General features: G+C 33.5%; 1 protein-coding gene and 1 pseudogene across 11 annotated transcripts in view; one reads left to right on the top strand and one right to left on the bottom strand.

Moving 5' to 3' along the window:
- TRAPPC8 (trafficking protein particle complex subunit 8) overlaps nt 1–24,277 on the bottom strand; it is a 148,979-nt gene that overhangs the window by 33,084 nt on the left and 91,618 nt on the right. For 6 of the 11 annotated variants that reach the window (XM_077135699.1, XM_077135701.1, XM_077135702.1 and 3 more), the window contains 9 exons: nt 24,067–24,141; nt 23,395–23,521; nt 21,254–21,408; nt 17,147–17,589; nt 15,681–15,828; nt 14,323–14,419; nt 12,696–12,764; nt 12,548–12,627; nt 1,525–1,698 (listed from right to left, as the gene is read on the bottom strand). In XM_077135699.1, the coding sequence (XP_076991814.1) occupies nt 1,525–1,698; nt 12,548–12,627; nt 12,696–12,764; nt 14,323–14,419; nt 15,681–15,828; nt 17,147–17,589; nt 21,254–21,408; nt 23,395–23,521; nt 24,067–24,141 (1,368 nt within the window). The remainder of the gene's footprint in view (nt 1–1,524; nt 1,699–12,547; nt 12,628–12,695; nt 12,765–14,322; nt 14,420–15,680; nt 15,829–17,146; nt 17,590–21,253; nt 21,409–23,394; nt 23,522–24,066; nt 24,142–24,277) is intronic. The other 5 variants (XM_077135700.1, XM_077135703.1, XM_077135704.1 and 2 more) reach the window with 3 other exon arrangements.
- LOC143662195 (F-actin-capping protein subunit alpha-1 pseudogene) lies at nt 18,643–19,489 on the top strand (annotated as a pseudogene).

The following is a 24,277-nucleotide window of genomic DNA, read 5'->3' as shown; positions in this document are numbered from 1 at the left end:
GTATATTTTACCACAATTAAGTTATTTAAAGAAAAAAAAAATCACATAGTTTAGGTGAATATCCTTGAGCAAGATCCCTAATTTCACTGTAGAATCATTTAAATACACACACACATACACACACAAATACATATATTGGATACAAAACTTAAAAAATTCAAGAGTGTACTGTGAAAAATAAACCACCTCCTCTATACTACAGTTCAGTCTAACTTTAGAGAAGACTAATCTCATTCATTCAACCAAAATTCACTGAGTGGCTACTGTTGAAGATACAGCAGTAAACAAAACAGACAAAAAAACTTGCTTCCCCTTTAAAATTAAAAATAGTATGGCACTGCCATATGAATTAATATGAATTTATTCTGTTCTAGAATGAACAGAAATCTGGAAAAAGGTCAAAGAGCACATGAAAATTAAGATATGATAAGGAAAGCAACTGAATTGAGTGGGAAAAATGGCTATTTAAAAACAAAGTCTGTTGTATTAGGTAAACTGGACAGTCATATAGCAGATGATAACTGTATCAATCATTCACATTGTAAAACAGGATAAATTCCACACAGATTGGAGATTTAAATGTAAAACTAAGACAAAGACAAAGATGAGGACATGAAGGAAAAGCAGGAGGCAGTAGGGGAAGAAGAAACAACTCTACGAATATAAAAAAAAAAATTGTTGAAAAGGGTTTCTCCTTCAAAAAAAAATTGTTGAATTATAACATGGAAGTGAAAGAAAAGGTTTCATATAATGACTCTTAAGTCCAAAAACAGTTAAGATAAAAGAATAAATATAACTATCCCAAAACACATACACAAAGTAAAAAAATAATGAATTGGGAGAACATTTATAATTTATTTCACAAAGGGCTAATTATCCTTATTATATGAAGAACTTGTAAAAATTAAGGAAAAGACTATCAATATGATAGAAAAATTGGTCAAAACATGAACTAAGACTTCACAGGGAAAAATGTAAATGACCTTAAACATATGAAGAGATGCCTGAGTTCACTAAATATAGTATGTTTTCATATTTCTGGATTTTGCTCATTTAATAAATAAGAAATGGATTTCACTGTTGTGTTAGTCTGCATTTCCTATTAAGAGTGAAGAGAGAAATAGAATAGATGAAATAAGAAAAACAACTAATTAATGACTGCTGGAGACTGAGCAACGGGTTCCAAAATGTTAATGTGCTTTTTTCCTTCTTTACTGTTTGAAAATGCCCAGAAGAAAAGTTTAATAATAATAATACATGCTTTTATGGAGCCTACCATTTCTACAATATTCTCAGTCACACACAGAAATAACAACAATACGTGGAAGAAAGTAATCTAATTTTAATGAAATCTTTCTTTAAGCAAAAAAAAAGAATAATCATTATGGAAACATTATTAAAACAACTTTAATATTAAAACTGGAAAATCTAAGCAGGAAAAATATAAACAGCAGCTGACGTTTGTTCTTAGGGTTAATGATCAAGTATCTATAAGGCCTGCTGAAATAATTTACTAACACATACCTTCCATAATATGACAATATTTAAATCCACCTCACTGCACTTTCGAATCAATCTCACCGCATCCTCTAATGACTGCTTTTCTGTATGTGCAGATGGCTGAGTTTGTGGTTTTTTCAATTCAGAGGATAAACTTCGATAAAAGAAGTCTGCACAAGGGCTTGCTGAACTTATTATCTATTAAAAGAAAATCACATGTTTATGTAAATATTTTCAATTAAATATATATACCCTGATAAAATGTATATTTGTATAACTTACATGTAATTTCAATTAAATACACTGTGCCAAAATTTAGATTTCTATAACTTATTTTTACCCAAAAGGCTTAATCAGAAATTTCTTAATAATTCTGTCAACTTGGCTGAATACCCGGAGGCCACTTTAAGAACCGAACACTTGAGAAGATTTAGTATGCATTACTCTGGATCTTAAAGCTATTACCTCAAACTAATTAATCTACAGTGCCATGATACTATCTTTGACCTTCCAAGCATCCAGGAAAGTTGAAAGGGTACCTCTAGGAAAAAAATGAGTAATGTAAAATGTTGAAATAAAAGAAATTTTTTACTATTAAAATAATGTAAATATTTATCGTTCAAATACTTAGAACACTAGGCAATATCCACTGAAATGATTAATTTGACCTTTATTTTCAAAGGGAGAGAGGGTAAAAAAAGAATTTTAAATGAACTCAAAACTATACGACTTCCCATAATGAAATACTGTGCTTCATAGTAAAATCACTACTCTTTAGGTTTTCTGCATTACAGGATGTGGATGTTCCTGAATTACAGGATATGGATGTTAAGTTTAGAGTTAATTACTAAACACTAATAAATATATGTAGTTTTCCCTAAGAAATGAACTTTTTCTTACTGATAAACCCTTGCCACCATAGTTTTCTCATTAAACTGTGGTGTTGGTAAGTTCTATTTACTCAGCTAGACTCACTGGGAGTCTTGATTTCTGCCTTCTTCAGTGCTCCTATACAAAACTATTTAGCAACAAATACAGTAAATGACAACCTCAATGCAATTTTAAGGTACTGCTGTTCTTAGAAAGCCATAAAAAAAAAAAAACCCAACTGAAATCCTGCAACACGATAGGAAGAGTGAGAAGCCAAATACAACCATTCAGTAAGCATAATATCTCCAAGAGTCATAGATATTTTGCAGTAATTAGTATGCCTTTAGCGCCCTGAGTTATCTCTAAATAGTCCTGGGTTATCTCTAAATAGCCATTTCTTCAAAAGGCTAAAAGACAGTCACAAAGAATGAGTGAGAAAAAGGCAACTGAAAAAAGAAGTAAAAGAAAAATGTAAGTATGTTTGTCATTTCAAGAAGAGCACAAAGAGAAATAATGCCAACAGCAGTGTACAATAACATGGGATTTTACATCCTAGGATTCAGTATTTCTCAAAGCAGGTATCAGATCACCTCTGCAGAATATCTGCAGGACTAGCTGAAAACGTATACTCCCAAGTTTCACCCAAGACATAATTAACTCTTAGAGATGAGAATTTTACAGTCTAGGCCCTTGCTACTCAAAAATAGGATCTACAGACTGACACCTTCAAAATCAATCACTTAGGGGGCGGGGCACGGTGCCTCAGCAGGCAGAATTCTCGCCTTCCATGCCAGAGACACAGGTTTGATTCTGATGCCTGCCCATGTAAAAAAAAGAAAATCACTGAAGAACTCAACAATTTAGAACCTCAGCCAACAATCCAGTCCTACTGAATTTGCATTTACAAGCTCTCCAAGTGATTCTTATACTCATTAAAGTTTGAAAACCATTGCACTTGGTGATTCTTATACATAATTAAGTTGGAGTATCACTGTCTTAAACACTTAAAATCACAACAGAAACTTATGTATCTAGTTTATTTAGGTCTGAGAACCATATATGTCAAAATCCAGAGGATTATCACCTGTATGTTTCACTGTATCCACTTCCCCTAAAAAATACATTCCTTCTTTTATTAATCCCAAGGACTAAACTTATGTCATACAAACTATTCTCAAAGTTAATTTTAAATACCTTATTAAAACTGTTGTTGTACAGCATTTTCACTTTGGGGACTGAAGGCAGGATAGCAAAACACATAACTTCAAAGTGAGGACTACTGAAGCAACAGTTTTGCCAAAAAAGCCAGATACCCCAGAACTTTAAAAATCAAACCTTGAAAGATGGTGGCTTACTGAGGCATGGGATTTAGTTCGTCCTCCACAGCAGCTAGTAAATAGCTAGGAAAAGTACAGAACAACTGCTGGGGACACATTAGTGACTAGACACACAGCATAACCCAGTCTGCACCAGCTGGACTGGCTGCAAGGCCACCCAGAACCATGCCCCAAGCCGTGGCACCCGCTGCCCCTCCCCAACAGGCTGCTTCCCCGAGGGGAAAGGAAAGAGACTCTACCAGCAGCAGGGGCTGAGCACAACCAAGCTTCAATTGTGGAATTAATTAACAAATTCTGATTACTAAAAATAGGCCCCAAGCTCAGCTGAACCTCGAGTAAAAGCTGAGGTTGCTGTTTTTTGCCCCAGTGCAGAGGGGTCAGGGCTGATGGAAAAAGAAAAAAGAAAAGGAAAAAAAAAAAAAAAACCCCGAGGTTTTTTTTGGATAGGATAGAACATAATACTTAAAAGGGTCTGGGCCCTGAAGGAAAGCAGGGGGCACATAGGACTGGAGATACACATAGCAGTGTACCAACTTAAGCTTTTGATTGGCAAACCTGAAGAACAGGGGCCTGGCATTGAAAACGATTTTTCTTTTCTTTTTTGTGACTGTGTTTCTATGACTTGACTGCTATTTGGATACAGCTGCAGGGCTTTTCAGGTTCCAATTCTGCCCAGGCACAGGGAGAATTAAGCTTGTCTGAGAGTTTGTCTGGAGAGGGGCGCCTTCCCCACGAGAGGGATGGGGCCCAGCTCAGGTGAAATATCTCCCTCAAGGAGTTTAGATCCCAGGGTCTGGAAAACTGAAGCGATTAAAGCCAACCTACAACTTTTCCTCTGTCTCAAACACACCCAGAGCAGGGAGAATCTGCTGAAGTTAAAGGTACCACATCACTTTATGCTGGTGGGACCCACAGGCAGACAAGCACCACATACCGGGCAGCAAACGAAAAACACAGAGTCCAGAGGCTTCATAGGAAAAGTCTTTCAACCTGCTGCTTGTCACCCTCAAGGAAAACTGACGCAGGTGACTCTTTCCTCCTGAGAGGAGGCCAGTTTACTCTGGGAAAATGTGACTGGGGTCTATAATACCTAAGTAGACCCTCCTAAAGGGAAAAAAGAAAGGCATCATACAGGCAGGGCAAGAAACAAGAAAACAAGAACTAAAAAACTCATTCTGTTAAACAAAACCTAAGCCAGAGGTCTAGAATAAACTGAACTGAATGTCAAAGAACAGACAGACAACAAAGTCATCCAGCAAGAAATTCCTAGGTAGAAAAAAACAGAAAACAATCTCCAGAATAAATTAATTAAGGAAATTAAATGCCTACACGCCAGCAAAAAATAACGAATTATACTAGGAAAATTGAAGACATGGCCCAGTCAAGGGAACAAACCAACAATTCAAATGAGATACAGGAGTTGAAATCATTCATTCAGAATGTGCAAACAGACATGGAAAACCTCACCAAAAATCAAATCAATGAACTGAGGGAGGATATAAAGAAGGCAAGGAATGAAAAAAAGAAATCGAAAGTCTGAAAAAACAAATCACAGATCTATGGGAATGAAAGGCACAGCAGAAGAGATGAAAAAACAATGGAAACCTACAATGTTAGATTTCAAGAAGAAGAAGATAGGATTAGTGAACTAGAGTATGGGACATCTGAATTCCAACAAGCAAAAGAAACTATAGAGAAAAGAATGGAAAAATATGAGCAGGGATTCAGGTAACTGAATGACAACATACAGCGCATGAATATACATGTTGGGGGTGTTCCAGAAGGAAAATGGCAGGGAAAAGGAGGAGACAAATAATGGAGGAAATTATCACTGAAAAATTCCCAACTCTTATGAAAGACTTAAAATTACAGATCCAAGAAGTGCAGCGTAACCCAAACAGAACAGATCCAAACAGATGGACTCCAAGACACTTACTAATCAGAATGTCAGATGTGAAAGAGAATGAGAATCTTGAAAACAGCAAGAGAAAAACAATCCATCACATAAAAGCGATGCCCAATAAGAAGACTACAGATAGATTCCTCAGCAGAAATCATGGAAAGCAAGAAGACAGTGGGATGACACATTTAACACATTAAAAGAGAAAAACTGCCAACCAAGTATTCTATATCCAGCAAAATTGTCCTTCAAAAATGAGGGGGAAAGTAAAATTATTTTCAGACAAAAAAATTTGTGACCAAGAGACCAGCTGCAAGAAATACTAAAGGGAGCGCTAGAGACAGATAGGAAAAGACAGGAGAGAGAGGTATGGAGAAGAGTGTAAAAATGAAGATTATCAGTAAAGGTAAAAAGAAGAAAAATAAGATATGACACATAAAATCCAAAAGTAAAATGGTAGAAGAAAGTATTGCCATTACAGTAATAACACTAAATATTAATGGCTTAAACTCCCACTCAAAAAGACACAGACAGGCAGAATGGATCAAAAAACAGGACCCATCTATATGCAGTCTACAGGAGACACATTTTAAACTGAAGGATAAACATAGATTGAAAGTGAAAGGTTTGGAAAAGATATTTCATGCAAACAACAATCAGAAAAGAGCAGGAGAAGCTATGCAACAAATTGGACTTCAAAAATAAAGCAAGAGACAAAGGACACCATGTATTAATAAAAGGAACAGTTCAACAAGAAGACATTACAATCATAAATATTTCTGCACCAAGCCAGAGTGCTCCAAAATACATAAGGCAAACACTGAAAAGAGAAATAGACACATCTACCATAATACTTGGAGATGTCAATTCCCCACTCTCATCAATGCACAGAATATCTAGACAGAGGATCAATAAACAGAGAATTTGAATAATACAATAAATGAGCCAGACTTAACAGACATTTACAGAACATTACACACCACAACAGCAGGATACACATTTCTCTCAAGCGCTCATGGATCATTCTCAAGGATAGACCCTATGTTGGGTCACAAAGCAGGACTCAATAAATTTTAAAAGATTGAAATCATGCGAAACACTTTCTCAGATCATAAAGGAATGAAGTTGGAAATCAGTAATAGGCAGAGGGCCAGAAAATTCACAAATATATGGAGGCTCAACAACACACTCTTGAACAAACAGTGGGTCAAGGAAAAAATTACAAGAGAAATTGGTAATATCTCGAGGTAAATGAAAATACAACATATCAAAATTTATGGAATGCAGCAAAGGCAGTGCTAAGAGGGAAATTTATTGCCCTAAATGCCTATATCAAAAAAGAAGAAAGAGCAAAAATGCAGGAATTAACTGTCCACTTGGAAGAACTAGAGAAAGAATAGCAAACTAATCCCAAAGCAAGCAAAAGGAAAAAAAATAATGATTAGAGCAGAAATAAATGAAATTGAGAACATGAAAACAACTGAGAAAATTAACAAAACCAGAAGTTGGTTCTATGAGAAAATAAGATTGATGGACCCTTACCAAGGTTGACAAAAAGAAGAAGAGAGGGGACACAAATAAATAAAATCAGAAATGGAAGAGGAGACATAACCACTGACCCCGTAATAATAAAAGAGGTAATGAGAGGATACTATGAACAACTTTATGCTAATATACTAGACAAGGTAGATGAAATGGACAACTTTCTAGAAACGCATGAATAACCAACATTGACTCAAGAAGAAATAGAGGACCTCAACAAACCAATCACAAGTAAAGAAACTGAAGCTATTAAGAAGCTCCCCAAAAAGAAAAGTCCAGGACCAGATGGCTTCACATGTGAATTCTACCAAACATTCAAGAAAGGATTAGTACCAATTCTGTTCAAACTCTTCAAAAAAATTGAAGAGGAGAGAAGGCTATCTAACTCATTCTATGAAACCAACATCACACTCATACCAAAGCCAGACAAAGATATTACAAAAAAAGAAAACTACAGACCTATCTCTCTTATGAATATAGATGTAAAAATCCTCAACAAAATTCTTGCAAATTGAATCCAGCACCACATTAAAAGAATTACATACCACGACCAAGTAGGATTCATCCCAGGTATGCAAGGATGGTTCAACATAAGAAAATCAATAATGTGTTACACAATATCAACACATCAAAGCAGAAAAAACACATGATCATCTTGATTGATGCAGAAAAGGCATTTGACAAAATTCAACATTCTTTCTTGTTGAAAACACTTCAAAGGATAGGAATAGAAGGGAACTCCCTCAACACGATAAAGGGAAAAATGAAAAACCCACAGCTAACAACATCCTGAAGGGGGAAAAACTGAAAACTTTACCCATACGATCAGGAACAAGACATGGATGTCCACTATCACCACTGTTATTCAACATTGTGTTGGAAGTTCTAGCCAGAGCAATTAGACAACAAAAAGAAATACAAGGCATCAAAATTGGAAAGGAAGAAGTACAACTCTCACTGTTTGCAGATGATATGACACTATATGTCGAAAACCCCAAAAAACTCACAGCAAAACTACTAGAGCTAATAAATGAGTACAGCAAAGTGGCAGGTTACAAGATCAACACTCAAAAATCCGTAGTGTTTCTATACACTAGTAATGAACAATGTGAGGGGGAAATCAAGAAAAAATTCCATTTACAACTGCAATCAAAAGAATAAAATATTTAGGAATAAATTTAACAGATAAATTTAAAGATACAAAAGACCTATACAAAGAAAACTACAAAAAATCGTCAAAAGAAATCACCGGAGACCTAAACAAACGGAAGGGCATACTGCGTTCATGGACTGCAAGACTAAATACAGTTAAGATGTCAATTCTACCTAATTTGATTTACAGATTCAATGCAATACCGTTTAAAATCCCAAAAACTTACTTTTCAGAAACAGAAAAACCAATAACCAAATTCATCTGGGAGGGCAGGCTGCTCCGAATAGCTAAAAATGTCCTGAGAAATAAAAATGAAATCGAGGTCTACATTACCTGATTTTAAGGTGAACTATGAAGCTACAGTGGTCAAAACAGTTTGGTATTGGCATAAAGATAGATAAACTGATAAATGTAATCAAATAGAGTGTTCAGAGATAGATCATCTCATCCATGGACAACTGATCTTTGATAAGGCAAGGCAAGGTAAGTCAACTCACCTGGGACAGAACAGTTTCTTCAAAATAAATGGTGCCTAGAGAACTGGATATCTACATGCAAAAAGAATGAAAGAGGATCCATATCTCACACCCTATACAAAAATTAACTCAAAACGGATCAAAGGCCTAAACATTAGATATAAGACCACAAAACTTTTAAAAGAAAATACAGTGAAATATCTTATCAATCTTATAATACAAGGTGGTTACCTAGACCTTACTCTCAAAGCTCAAGTATGGAAGAAAGAAAGAAATGGGAACTCCTCAAATTAAACACTTTTGCGCATCAAAGAACTTTGTCAAGAAAGTAAAAAGACAGCCTACACAATGGGAGACAATATTTGGAAACGATATATCAGATAAAGGTCTAGTATCCAGAATATATAAAGTGATTGTTCAACTTAACAACAAAAAAAACAGACAACCCAATTTAAAAATGGGCAAAAGACATGAACAGACACTTCTCAGAAGATGAAATACAAATGGCCAAAAGGCACATGAAAAGAGGCTCAACTTCCCTGGCTATTAGGGAAATGCAAATCAAAACCACAATGAGATATCATTTCACATACACCAGAATGGCCATTATTAATAAAACAGAAAACAACAAGTGATGGGGAGGATGTGGAGAAACAGGCACACTTATCCACTGATGGCAGAAATGTCAAATGGCACAACTGCTATAGAAGGTAGTTTGGTGGTTGCTCAGGAAGCTAAGTGTAGAATTGTCATATGACCTGGCAATACCATTGCTAGGTATCTACTCAGAGAACATGAGGGCAAGGACACAAACGGACATTTGCACACCAATGTTTACAGCATTATTTACAATTGCCAAGAGATGGAAATAGCCAAAATGTCCATCAACAGAAGAGTGGCTAAACAAGCTGTGGTATATACATACAATGGAATATTTTGCAGCTGTAAGACATAATAAAGTTATGAAGTATGTAACAACATGGATGGACCTTAAGGACATTATGCTGCATGAGATTAGCCAGAAACAAAAGGACAAAACTGTATGGTCTCACTGATATGAATTAACATTAGTGAATGAACTTGGAGAACTTCAGTTAAGAACAAAGGCCATCAGGAGATAGAAATAGGGTAGATACTGGGTAATCTGAGCTGAAGGGATACAGATTGTGCAACAGGATTGATTGTAAAAATTCAGGAATGGATAGCACAATACTATCTAGTAATGCAATAATGTTAGAACACTGAATGAAGCTGAATGTGAGAATGATAGAGGGAGGAGGCCTGGAGACACAAATGAAATCAGAAGGAAATATAGACGATAAAAACTGAGATGGTATAATCTAGGAATGCCTAGAGTGTACAGTAATAGTGACTAAATGTACAAATTAAAAAATGTTTTTGCATGAGGAAGAACAAAGGAATGTCAACACTGCAGGGTGTTGGAAATAGCTGGTAAGTCATATTTTAAAACTTTAACTTACGTGTGAGACTAAAGCAAAAGATGTTTATTTGGTACAAAATTTATATTCTGACTAGTGCATTTTCTAATATAACTTATGTGGACTAGCTTAATTGAACACCTTAAGTATATGGACCCTTGAGTAGGGCACGAGATTTTCTAGGTTTGTCCAGAGTGATGCCCCAATAAATCCCAGAGTGATTTGAACAGTGAAAAAAAAAAAGTAATTTGCAAAGTCCCCTTGGGGGAATAGTGAGAAAGGGGGAAAATTCAACTTCCCCAAGTGGAGAATTCTTGATATTCTCACAAGCAGTGGGACAACCAAAGGAATAGGAGCCCTCAATCCTGGGGTTTGTTCATATGAAACTTAATCCCACAAAGTATAGGCTAAGCCTAGTTAAAATTAGGACTAAGAGTCACCCCCAGGGAACTTCTTTTGTTGCTCAGATCTGGCCTCTCTCTCTCTCAGCCAACATGACAAGCAAACTCACTGCCCTCCCCCTCTCTACATGGGACATGACTCCCAGGGGTGTGAACCTTCTAGGCAATATGGACAGAAATCCTAGAATGAGCTGGGACTCAGCATCAAGGGTTTGAGAAAACCTTCTTGACGAAAAGGGGGCAGAGTGAAATGAGACAAAATAAAGTGTCAATGGTTGAAAGATTCCAAACAGAGTTGAGAGGTTATCCTGGAGTTTATAATTATGCATTATACAGATATCACCTTTTTAGTTAAGGTGTAATGGAGAGGCTGGAGGGATCTACCTGAAAATGTAGAGCTGTGTTCCAGTAGCCATGTTTCTTGAAGATGGCTGTATAATGATATAGCTTTTGCAATGTCACTGTGTGATTGTGAAAACCCTGTGCCTGATACCCCTTCTATTTACTTTATCGACAGATGAGTAAAACATATGGATAAAAATAAATAAATAATAAGGGGAGAAATGTTAAAATAAATTTAGTAGATTGAAATGCTGGTGATTGGTGAGGGGAAGGGGTAGGGGGTATGGTATGTACGAATTTATTTATTTTTATTTATTTTTTTGGATTGATGCAAATGTTCTGAGAGGTGACTGTGGTGATGAATATACAACTATGTGATGATATTGTGAGTTACTGATTATATACCAAGAGTGGAATGATCATATGGCGAGAACATTTGTGTTTGTATGTTGTTATGTTTAAGAAAAATTTTAAAAATAAAAGAAAAAAAAAGAAGAAACACAAAGAATAAATTCTCAAACTGAAAGTTCATACTACATTTAAGAGAAATTTTATATAGAAAGAAAGAATGAGATATTTTAGTACTCTGCTGAATTTCAAGGGTAAAGAAAGAATCAATTATATGAACATTTAAGTACAAAAAGTAAGCTACAGATAAGGGGGAAATAGGTTAGCCTCCAGTTTTGACATAACAAAATTTAATGTCAGAGCCAGAGAAGCAATTTCTACAAAGTTCTGAAGGAAGGGAAATGTGACCTCAGTTTTATTTTCAAATATAAAATTTGTAACATTCTCAAATAGGCAAGGATCTAGAAAATACAGAATCTTGAGCTAGTTTTAAAAACATACATACACATACACACACAAGCCAAAGACAGAGTAATACTAGTAGCTGAATAATGGAGAAACCCTGATTATAAAAAGGTGGTGAGCATCAAAGTTTTTTAATTATGGATCAAAAACAGAAGCTTCAGGAATTATAAAAAATATATAAATACTATAAACTGTGATAATATAAGCATAGTAATAACAATGATCCAGGATGAGGGGAGGAAATATTGTTAAGTGACAGCTAATTTCCTTATTTTAAAGCATGGAGTTAATATCTACTACCTAATAATGAAATAGACACTGAAAAATAATCCAACATTCTAAAGGTTTTTTTTTTTCTCAAATTTGTAGTGCCTTTTCAGAAAAGAAAACATTGTATTTTGCATTTAAGATACATTTAAATGAATTTCAGTGATTCCTTCAGCTTTTAATTCAGTTAAATTCACTTTGAATTTAAATTTAGTTTCTTGTTAAATTCTATATGAATAAAATATCACATTGAGAAATTAAAAAAAAAATCTTAATGAGTGACACTGTAAAGTTCAAGGCTATTCAGGGTTCTTATTCAGGGTTCTCCCTAAACACTTAAAATATAACTCCTCCCATCTAAACAAATGTCCTAAGCAAAAAAATAAAATAAAATAAAATAAAACATTTGGATTGTTTCCAGTTTGAGATGATTGTGAATAAAGCTGCTTTGAATATTAAAAAGAATTAAAAAAATAATAAAATAAAATAAAACATTATTTTGCCTACCTGTTCATTTCCGAAGAGGATATCTGCAAAGGTATATTTTTCTGAGGATTGTGTGGCAGCTAAAAAACAGGAGAAAACAACTAATCATATTGTTGGCATGAAATATAAAAGGACCATTTATAAAAGCACCAAAGTAAAATGAATTTACCTTCTTTTTCCTTACATCTTACTGCCTTGAAGCAAAACTTTCCCTTCTCCCTACTGGCAAGTTTGGCATCTGAGAAGAAAAAAGAAAACAATTTCAAAAATCGCTCTCAACTATGACAAAGTGAAATCTAATTCATTATTCAGACTTTCTTAGTCAAACTGGAAAACAATTCACAAGTATAAATAGTGTTTAAATGAAATATTTTTGCTTTCATCTGAATGAAATGAATCTTTACTAAGCTCTTACAAAGGATAAAATTCAATTTTCTCAAAATATGTTATATATGCATATATGGATATTCACATATATATGATATTACAGATAAACAGAAAGCTTAAGAGAGCAGAGTATGAGTGTTGGGGAACCCACAATCCCATTCCTCTATCATTTCATATGTATGCATTTTATCAATATGTTATATGCACATACTTTGTTATGGTGTATCTTCCCACTATCACAAGCACTTTTTAGATGCTAAAACATTTTAATGACCACAAAACAGTCTGAGTTATAGCCAGATTTACATTAAAACTATATTGAATTTTTCTCCTGTTAAACATACTCTTGCAACAAACCTCTTTGAATATATGAATTTTCCCATATTCTGAATTAATTTGTTTGTATAAATCCCAAAATTTAAGAATTAATATGAGGCTAAGCGTTTAAATATTTTATATCTTTTGAAATACATTGCACAATTCTTTCCCCAAAATAGCAAAAGTTTTGCCAGTTTCACCCCACTCTAACAAGCCCTAGGCACTCCCATATATTACTGCCAGGATGATAAATTGAAAGACATTTTCTGGAAAATAATTCATCAAGATATTACAAGTCTGTTATTCCTTCACCAAATCCATGAACATTATCTTGTAGAAATACTTGCATAAGTGCACAGAGATACAAAGATACATGAACAATGACCACAGCATATTTATAAAAGGGAAAGCAAAGAAATGCTGCCTAAACAGTCAACAGCCTATATGCGCATGACTACATATTTGAGAATGTGTACTTGTGTGCATGGATTCATCTATGTAGATACAGACAGACTCTCCATTTTTAGTCCTAATGCTGCTAATAGAGAGTTATATAACTGTAAACAACTTACTTAAACTAACGTCATGTTCCTGTCTGTAAAACAAGGATTAAAAATAGTACTTCTCTTAATTTATATGAGAATTGAATGACAGAATGAAGCATTTAACTCAACATTTACCACAAAATAAGCACTCAATAAATGGTTGTTTGAATGGTTTGTAGGTATGCAAATACATAGAAAAACCAGCCAGCAAATAATGCCTACCAGTGCTAAAGGAAAAAAGCAGAAACTCCCACATTCTACTCTATATATTAATGTAATGATGGAATTTTTGACATTGAATATGTGCTCAAGCACTGGTATAACAACTAAAAAAGAAGAAAATGCAAGTCATAAAGATATGGAAGAGAATAAAAAGATAGGGGAGAATGGCTCCAGATAGGCAATTTGATAGTCACATAAACTAATGAAAACACAATTTTATCTTTTTAAAAAGTTAAAATCTATCAATATTCTTATTATATTCTGGTACTATTCTGAAAAATCTAAGATTTCAGAATTTATTATAAAGGAGAAAAAAGCACAAACCTTTGTTTTCAGAAAGATTTACAGATTTCTGCAACATCCAGTGTTTGCTGCTACTTGACACTTGTACTATATGAAATTCCTTAACACCTGCCTCACTCTGTCAAAAAGAGATACAAAAGTCATTTATGATTTACAGGCACTAAATTAAATATTCCAGTGAGAACAATATTCAGACATTGCTATCAAAGTCAAGATCAATTAGCATTAAATGAAATTCATATTTTGAAATAAAGTAATAACATAATTTAGAACATTTAAGTTACCTAAATCCATTCATGAAATACAGAAGTAAACATTTTATCTAAGAAATATTTTTAACTATTATGTACTCCCAGTGTCAAATTTTAAAATATTGAAAAGTCTTTCTTCCAGTTACTGGAATCTATCTTAAAGAGTCTGCCAATATCAAATATAGAAAAAAATTATTTGTTGTCAATTTTTAATCAAAACCATAGCATTTTCTTTTTATTTCTTCTGGTCTTTCTGAGAGATCTATTTCCATAAAAGCCAAAACAAACAACAAAAAAACCCTCACAAAATGGAATGCTAATATACAGCCAATGCACATAAGGTTGCTTTAACAGCATATAATTTTTTATTCTCTTAAATATGAACAAATTCAAAATTTTTAAGATCTCCTTACTCTTATTAAAGTAATAAAAAACAGATTATTTGTTTTAAAGATCACTCAAGTATGAGCACATTAGCTCTAAATATCCTAAAAGGAAATAACCTTATAAATTTATGAAGCTAAAAGCAAAGGACATTACATAATCAAAAAGTAAAATTTTAAATAAATAGCTGAACTGAAGCAATCTGAAGCTAAGATCATATTTTAATCATGAGATCACAATCCCTTCTTCAAAAATATTCATTTTGATATTTAAATATCAAAGTACATAGTACTTTGACACAAAGTACATAACCATGAATGACAAAACTTTTGAAAAGCCTTATAAAGGGAATGGTACTATCAGAAATGTATCAGTGAAAAGTTCCAAAGTAATAATGAATATGAAATCCTAACAGAAATTCCTAAATTTAATTACATCAATAGATTCTTCTCAATGGTGAGACCAGAAAGCACTTCATGCAATCTCTTTTGCATTAAATTACTGGAACATGGGACTATAAAATATATAGATATGTATCATATTAATGCCACCACATCCTCTTATTTGAAGAGAGACTGAAAGAAAATCACAAAGTTAATGGAGAATGAAGATGTTTTCACTGTATTCTATATGAGCATCCCTAAATTCCCAGTTTATACTGTCTTATAAAGGAAAAATTCCATTATTAAACACAAAGTTAACATTTCAAATATAATTTTAAAAAACTATTTTAAAGCAACTTACAGTATTGATATTTTCTACATCCACAAAGACTAGCATATTTCCTCCTCTGCCTTCTTCATCTTCAAGAGAATTACTTCTGTAGACAGTGGCTCGTACATTCAAAGAACGGCTGGTACAAATAATTGCAGTGTGTCTTAATATTCTGTGTCTGAAGTAGTAAAAAAATGCAAATTTAATCTAAAGACCTCTCCCTATGTTAAACTTCTCTCATTTCAAATGAAGATTTAAAAAACTGCTCACTCAGAACCATTTATACTCTCAAAAAAAAAAACAGAATACAAAAAAATAAAATGATCTAGTCAACCTAACTTTACTTCAATTCATTCTTCTCATTTTGGAAGGAAACTATTAGTCTCCCTGACTCTAAACTTCTTCCCTGCTCATTAAACTAACCTGTATAGCACCTAAAACTAATCTTCATATGTAATGTACTGATAATGCCTCTTCTCTGATAATGGTTCCAAAGCTACTCAATGTCTACCAAGTAATATTCAAACTAACCTGGCATCCAAGGCCCTCCACAATATACCTTTACCTTTCCAGTTTTATTTTCCTTTACTTCTTTCATACACATTTTACACTATAGCCAAACTAAATATGTTCAGTTTACACACTCTAACCTATAAATCTTTGCTCATATACACAGCCACTCCCTGGAATATCCACCACCCTTCTCATCTATCCCCTCAATATCTAAATTTCTGAGATCTTTACTTTCACTGATGCCTTACTGCCTCGGCTAGAGTATTCTCTCTATCTATCCTTTTCTTAAAGAGAATAAACATTTAGTGAAGACTCAGAATGTACCTGTGTTTACAAATATTATCTCACATTATCCTCACAGTAAGTCTTAGATGTACTTTTAGTACATTAAATAAATGTAGCATAATTATTCTTAATTTCATAAAAAATAACAATTGTACTCTCATAAATAAAAAACATTCTGTTGTGTAATATAAATTCACAGACTCTTGTGTGAGCCAGTTATGTTTAATTCCTGTCCCACCTTAATACATGTTCTATAAATACACACTTTTTTTCATATATTCATATATTCTCAAGAGTGGGGGAGGCATTCATGAAAGGCAGAACAATGTTTTTTTATAAAAGAGTGTAAGCAGAATGTCTTCACATAGAAATGACACCCTATTTTAATACATGGTATCTTTAATTCCATTATTATGTGGTACCATGCCTTAGGACTAAGTACTAAGTAATAGAATTATGAAACTTACAGACAGAAGCAATTAAAAAATTAAATAGTTTATTTCCCTCCACTTTTGGCCATCTAGAATTTATAGTTATATTAGGAACAAACTTCAGCTTTAAATATCACATATAATTTGGAAGAGAGCAATCTCAATAAACAATGACATGTTAAATGTATTTGTATCAAAATGTTTATATGGATATGTTCACAGATATTAAACACAGAGGTTAAATCAGAAAAGTTTTAAAATACTCACTGTATTTTAGGCTTCTTTTTAACACTTTCATAGTAAAACAAAAAGTTAATTTCATGGACACCTTCTTCATCTGGCCCACGTAACCACATTGGTAGCTGGACTGAAGCTCCAGGCAGAAGAACAGCGTCAGGAAGGGGAACAGGAATCACCTCTGGTTGACTTCCTATGCCAATGCCAAAGTCTACAGAAGAGGCTGCTGATATGAGTGCTGTGCACACAGAGGTAGAATCTGTCACTACAGTCTTGTAAGCACTACAGTTCTCAGAAGCTGAGGGACTTAGTGGTGTTAGAACAGCAGTATTACCACCAAAAGTAAAAAACTCGGGACGTTTAGAAACAACCTTTAATCCAGTAAGAGGACATTTGCTGACATTGACAAATTCCACATATGCTTTTTGGATTTCTCCACAGAGGAGCCCTGTAGGAAAATGTATAAAGAACACCTGCAAAGGAGAGAAAAAAAAAAAAAAAGTTATTATAGTGTCTATAAAACATTCTGAACCTCTAATATTTAACATTTTCAAATGCTCTAATTCTTTACTAAAAGCTTCTAAATATTTTACCAATTCTCTCTGATAACTCCTTCAGAATGTGGGCATTAACAATTCCATTTTAGAAAAGAGGATGAAACAGAGACCAATGCCACTCAGTAACAGATCTCAGAGTTATGAATTAAAGGTAAATATCAGTAACAAGAATGTTACCATGTCAAAACTTTCACAATGCTATATACTACAGAAAAGGGAATTTACAAGCAATTTGAAATGACTACATGAATTAAATAATTCTCAGTATTACACTCCTTATCACTGACAACTTCAGAAGATACGCAATTATTTACTATACACCAACACGAAAGATATACTATGAGACCTGAAAGGGAAGAACATGCAAGTCCACAATTCCATAACCATAATTCTAAACTCCAAACAGGTCAAACAGTTTCAGACTCATACGGGGGCAAAATGTGACCTGAACTAAGACCTTTCTTACGTAGTGTGAATATTCATATGGCTCACTGAAGAAATACTCATGTGTTTCATAACCAGGTGCTTCTACAAACCCAACAGAGATTATACAATATACCACACACATATACACACTCACATACACACACACACATATATTTAGGTTTCTAAAAATCAAAAACATTTTGAATCCCAAAACACATCTGGTCTCAAGATTTCAGAAAAAGGATTGTGGACCTGTATTAAAGTGGTGGAAATATGGACTAATGAGCTCATCCAGTAAGTCATTTGCATTTTAAAAAATCCTTAAGTACAAATGTCAGAACTACACTGAGTGTATCCAAGAAAAGAAGAATATCAAGGTAATAGCATGAAGGATATGGTCTAATAAAGTTACAGCTGGCATTTCCAAAGGATTTTTGAAATTCCAATAGAAAGATGTGTTTTTCAATCAAGTATGAGTGGGATTTCATTATGGCTATACTCTTAAGAAATCAGATAAAACTCTGGGATAGCCAGCAGCCCAAGATGGATGACTCTGAGCATTGGATGTCAGATGAGGAAAAGGTGTGCATAGCTGCTAAATTCATTACTTGTGCACCTCTGGGGAACTTAATGAAGTGTTTAATGATGTCTGGCTACAATTTAACAAACAATCTTCTCAGGGAAGGGGCACACGCATTTGCCCAATATAACATGGAATACACCTGTGAAGAGAAAAGGCTATGACAATTAAGTCTTACTTACAAAACACGGTGAACTAGATAATAGCAGATTTTTAAATGAAAGAAACAAAGTTTCCTTTAAATCTGATCAGTTATGGAAAGAAGCAAGTGACCCCCAACCAGAGGAAGATGGAGGTCTGAAGTCCTGAAGAAAATCCTGTGACAGTGCACTAAGGGCCTATGTGAAAGATCATTATTCCAACAGCTTCTGTACTGTTTACCCTAAAACTATAGATGGACAACAGACTATTATTGCATGTACTGAAAGCCACTAGTTTCAGCCTAAAATTTCTGGAACGGTCACTGGAGATCAGAGCGGAAGTTCATCAACATACCACCTACAGCCCAGGTGATAGAGTGCTTAAGATTCAGGTTCACTATTAAGAAGATGACAATAGACAGACAGTTGGCTAGTTATAAAGACGTAAAGGATTCAATATCTGTTTTGAATGAAGTCCAAACTGCCAAGGAGTTAAATCATAGAGCATACAGAAAATGAATTAGGAGACAGCAATTAGTGAAAACTATCAAACAATGTCAGAACACCATATTCAAAGGCATTGCACCAGTTGCTTCCAGTTACCCTCACCAAAATCGACTAGAACAAGATATTCAGCTATAAGATTGGAAAAGAAATGCAGAATGCTTAAAAGACTGAATATAGGATTCTTCAGTACATGGAGGAAAATGATTCATTCAACATGTGGCCATATGATATATAGGTGGTTTAGAAACAGCAGTGATATTTGAATAGGGCTTTCAAAGTTAACTGGTTTTCTAGCCTCGTGGAATACTACTGAACCTCTAGCACCATCTTGATTCTTTTGTATTCTTTGCCTTGTAATTTTCTGTTCAGCTATATCTACTTATTCATCTTAATTTATTTTTAAATTTTGCCACATTTAATGATGGTGAGAGAGTTCTATCCAGAAGTCATTTTATTGTTTAGAAAATTTTCCTAACCATGAAGCCCTGTTACTGATACAGACAGGCAATATGTTCTGTACTTTACTACCCCATCCTTCAAAGCACTTCTGATAATTCACTGGTTTTTACTGATCCATCAACAGCCAAAAAGGCTGACCTACACTATAGCTAAATGAAAGACATTCATTCTTTTCTCTCCAATTGCTTTGATCATCACTAAGACATCTCATAATTGTACTTTTCAAAATTTTGGATTAGGGCTTTCAGGTTCTTTTTGGGGGACAAAGGAAGTTTTCTGGAAATTCCATTATAGCCAGCTTCTCTGGGGAAGCTGTTTTTAAATCCAAATACTTGAACCACATTCCCTGCACATAAACATATTTGCTTTTTTTCTTTTTTTAAACAATCAGGAACAAATCAAGGATCTTCACTGCTTTCTTATGATACTGGTTTCCCAACCTGTACTTTTAAGAGTGTGAGTTTACATTTTCTAGGATGTTCATGAAAATGAAGTCATATAGTATCTATCCTTTTGTGCCTGGCTTATTTCACTCACCTTTTGTCCTTAAGGTTCATCCATGTTGTCATATATTTCAGAAACTCATTTTTTCTTACTGCCCACATAATATTACATTGTATGTATATACCATAGTTTGTTTATCCTCAGTGGAATCTCTTGAAGGTAAGTTGTTAAGCTTACAACTACCCTACTAGGGAAAATGAGGATGCAGAAGGGGCCTCCTCCTAGTTTTCATGTTTCTAATACATTACTCTGCTGTTGGTCTAGTTCTGCCTGATGCAAGGTGGGTGGGATTTCTCCCCCAGAGACCTGAAGTTTGTAATAAAGTGTCACAGAGAGTGGAAGTTGTTGGATTAGGGTCATATCAAAAGCAATGTTTTCTAAAGGCTGAGAAATGGTGCTGCTAAATTCTCTGGAGCTGCTAAGACCTTTCTCATCTTCAAGTCTTGTTGTTCGTTAATACTTTAGTTTTCATGAGACACTCCAATATCCTTCAAGTAAATAATATATTTTTTCTTTCTTTGCTTATACAAACTAGCATCAGTTTCTATCTTTTGCAAATATAAGACCTTAACTTACATGAGGTGAAAGCAGATCTTGGGTGGGTTATTCAAAGAGGGTGAAGGGAAATACTGCTTTTTTACTTCATATACTTCTACATTGCTACCATTTGTTACAAGCATTTATTCATACTATTTTTATAAAATAATAGAAAAAAGAATCATTGATTTTAATAATAGCCAAAGTGTTCTATGATAAGTGTTTCCATCATATTTTATAAACTGGCTATGAGTTGATGTCAATTTGCATGATTGCCTACCTTTGTGAATTAAACATATTTAATTCTAGCATAATAATAAATTTAAAACTATGGTTCAATATAGTAAACAGTCTCAAAATCTAAAATTAATTTACTCAAAATATCATTTGACTAAATTAAGCCATAATAATTCAAAAGGTGAAATACCTCCAACAGTGGCATTTCCTCCGTGATTATGGGATCCAAACGTCGATCAGGACCATATTTAATAGATGTTTTCTCTTCTTTTGTGTTGTTAAGTCGAGGGCCTTGAATTTCTAAATCCTGTCTCCCTCGAACTGACATATTCAAGGAATGTTTTCCTGAAATGAAAATAATCAATGTCCTAAAATAATCTGGTATGTTAATGGACATCAATTTAGCTTGAATACAAAAAAATTTCAGATTAATTAAATGCTTTATTAAGGTACGAAAACTCTAGGCAATTCTTATCATGGTTAATTGCAGAATTAGGTATAGTTTATCTCCATATTTAACACACATAAAATACTCCTTAATTCCTCACTTTGACAGGATTTATTTACTTTGCCAAAAGACTGTTTATACATCATTGAATAAAAAGTCCTTTGAAACCAGTAATCATAATGCCTATTAACTAAAAAGATCTCTCTCAGAGAATAGCTATCAGGGCCCAAGAATTTGATTTAAGCTACAAGAAGCAGTATCTATTTCCAAAGGAAAAATTTTCAAAACACTGAATAGGTAAATTTTTCATTTTAACTCATTTTCAAATATATATATATATGCTTTTATCTTTTTATATTATAAATAACTAGGATCTTCTTAATAGATAAGAAAATTTAACATAATATAGGTGGCTTTCTAAAATTTAAACTCATTTAATATTCTTAAGAGATTTTTCTTAAAGGCTTACACATAGCCATATATATTTAAAAAGCTGAGATATACAACTTTTTTTACTGCAAGACTACTTGGAGCCTTTAATGCACTGGAGGTCACTGTGATGCTCCCAGACTGGATATCTACTGCATCATTTCCACATTTATTTGAGCCAGAATCCTATTATCATTTTACATAATAATGAACTATACTAAGATATCCTAAAATGCAGGTTGCAAAATGTGATTTAATAGTATTTCATGATCTCATCCCAAAATGTCATAAAATAACATATGATATAAATGCATATACTTTGGCACCTTAAATGAAGCAATTAGCTCTATTTTATTGACAAACAGAACTCTGTAGTACTAGATTAAGATCCCAAAAATATATAAATGGGATAGTAAAGAAGCTTAAACATTTTCTTAACATAGTTCATTTACTTAAAAATGCAATAAATTAGCAAGGCTTATAATAAACAAACCACACCTGGTGCTTGTCAACTAAGAATTATAAAGTACTAAAATGCAGAATCCCATATTCAATTTTAATGTAAATCATTTGTTCATAATTTCTGAGTGATTATGGATCAATTCTACTTATGTTTATTAAAAATAAACTGTATTGAATAATCCTAGATATGCAGGAAAGTAGAACTATTCAACTGGGAAGGTAAAAGGATAAAAAAGTTTTCCAAGTGAGCCTAGAAGATTTCCTAACATAATAATTAGCTTTTGTAAAAGTTAAAATTCAAGTCTGTTGATATGCTTAATTTCTTAAAATCTAAGATGTAAGAACTAGGGAAGAGTAGTTTTACAGCAAAACTCTCTCCCTAGCATCTCGTCAACTGAAACTCAACCACACAAAGAAATTACATGGTAATATTAAGTCTTGAAGGGTTCACTGAATTAAAAGGGAAATAAAAGTAAACTATGTTAAACAAATATCTTCAAAAATTTGTAAAATATACTGTATAAGGCACCAAGAATATCAGTTTAAGGCTAAAAACCTTACATTCATAACAGGATGGATGACAGAATTCAAGGTGTTTAACATTAAGCAATGTGAAAACATTGGCCTTAATTTGCTCTGTGTTTAATAAAAAGAAAATACTCAAAAAGTACAATATGCTAACAGTTTCGTATTGGCAGTGAATACCTCAATCCAATGGTTAGAATTCACTTGGTTAGAATTGATAAATTTGGATCACATTACAAAAAGGAAAAATGCATAAGGCAGAGCCCAAAATCATCAAAAGAAAATATACTAGAGGGGAATGAAGTTTATTTCTGAAACTGTGGCAAAGTTTAAAATATTTCAAATATTCATTTTTTCATCTGACTGCCTTTTATCTATAGGTATATTAAAGCTATTTTTGTTCATTTCATTCTATGGAATGATTCAAGTACTAGTTTTCTAATTGTTTAGTAAAGCTATAGTTTTACCTGTGTGACATCCAGGAAGACCACCAATGCCATCTACTGTCACAGAACCCTGAATAGTGCCAAGATTATACACAACTCCCAGAATGTGCAGCTCCCCTACGTGATGGGGAAAGAGCTTTAGTCTTGCCTGTGGAGATATTTAAGTCACTCTTATTATCTGTTTTCATAATATCTTAAACAGTGCAACACCTAAATTCTGTAAGGCTTCACAAATATAAACCCATGACCTAAACTTGTAATCCACAATCAATTTCTCTTACTGAAAAACATTTTCTTAAAAAGCATCTCTAAATTCAACAACTGTAAAGTCTGTATTCTCAGCAGTACTTTTAATAAAAATAAAATTCAACAACTGTAAAGTCTGGATTCTCAGCAGCACTTCTAATAAAAATAAAATTATTCTTGTCAACTAAATAGCATGTAAAATTACCCCAAGAAGAAAACTGTTCACCAGGCCTCTTAGGAAATTAACAACCAAACAACACTGCACACTTACTTTTCACACCAATTTCATTCTGAGAAATTTCAGTTCCCTAATCCTCCAAATTTCAGTTTTTAAGAAAACTAGTATATAAGTAAACTGACTAAATTAAGTTGGTTTTTTGTTTATTGGTTTTTCAGCTTTCTTTAGAGGACACAGAAAGAAAAATTATAGGAAAGGAAAACAATTACCACTTTAGATTCTTCACTATTAATTAGGAATTCTGAAATAACTTCAGTTCCAATCATTTCAGGTTCACCTGTCACCTGAAAAATAAATTATTTTATAAATAATTTGTTCTACTGAACAAAATATCATCAATATTCCTATATATCCATACTTGAGAACAACTACCATAATAAAAGTTAGTATTTATTAGGTTCTTACTCTCTATGCAGTTTC

Source organism: Tamandua tetradactyla, chromosome 18 (assembly GCF_023851605.1).
Source record: "Tamandua tetradactyla isolate mTamTet1 chromosome 18, mTamTet1.pri, whole genome shotgun sequence".
In the NCBI taxonomy this organism is placed as follows: domain Eukaryota; kingdom Metazoa; phylum Chordata; class Mammalia; order Pilosa; family Myrmecophagidae; genus Tamandua; species Tamandua tetradactyla.
This window is presented reverse-complemented; position numbering and strand designations above follow the sequence as displayed.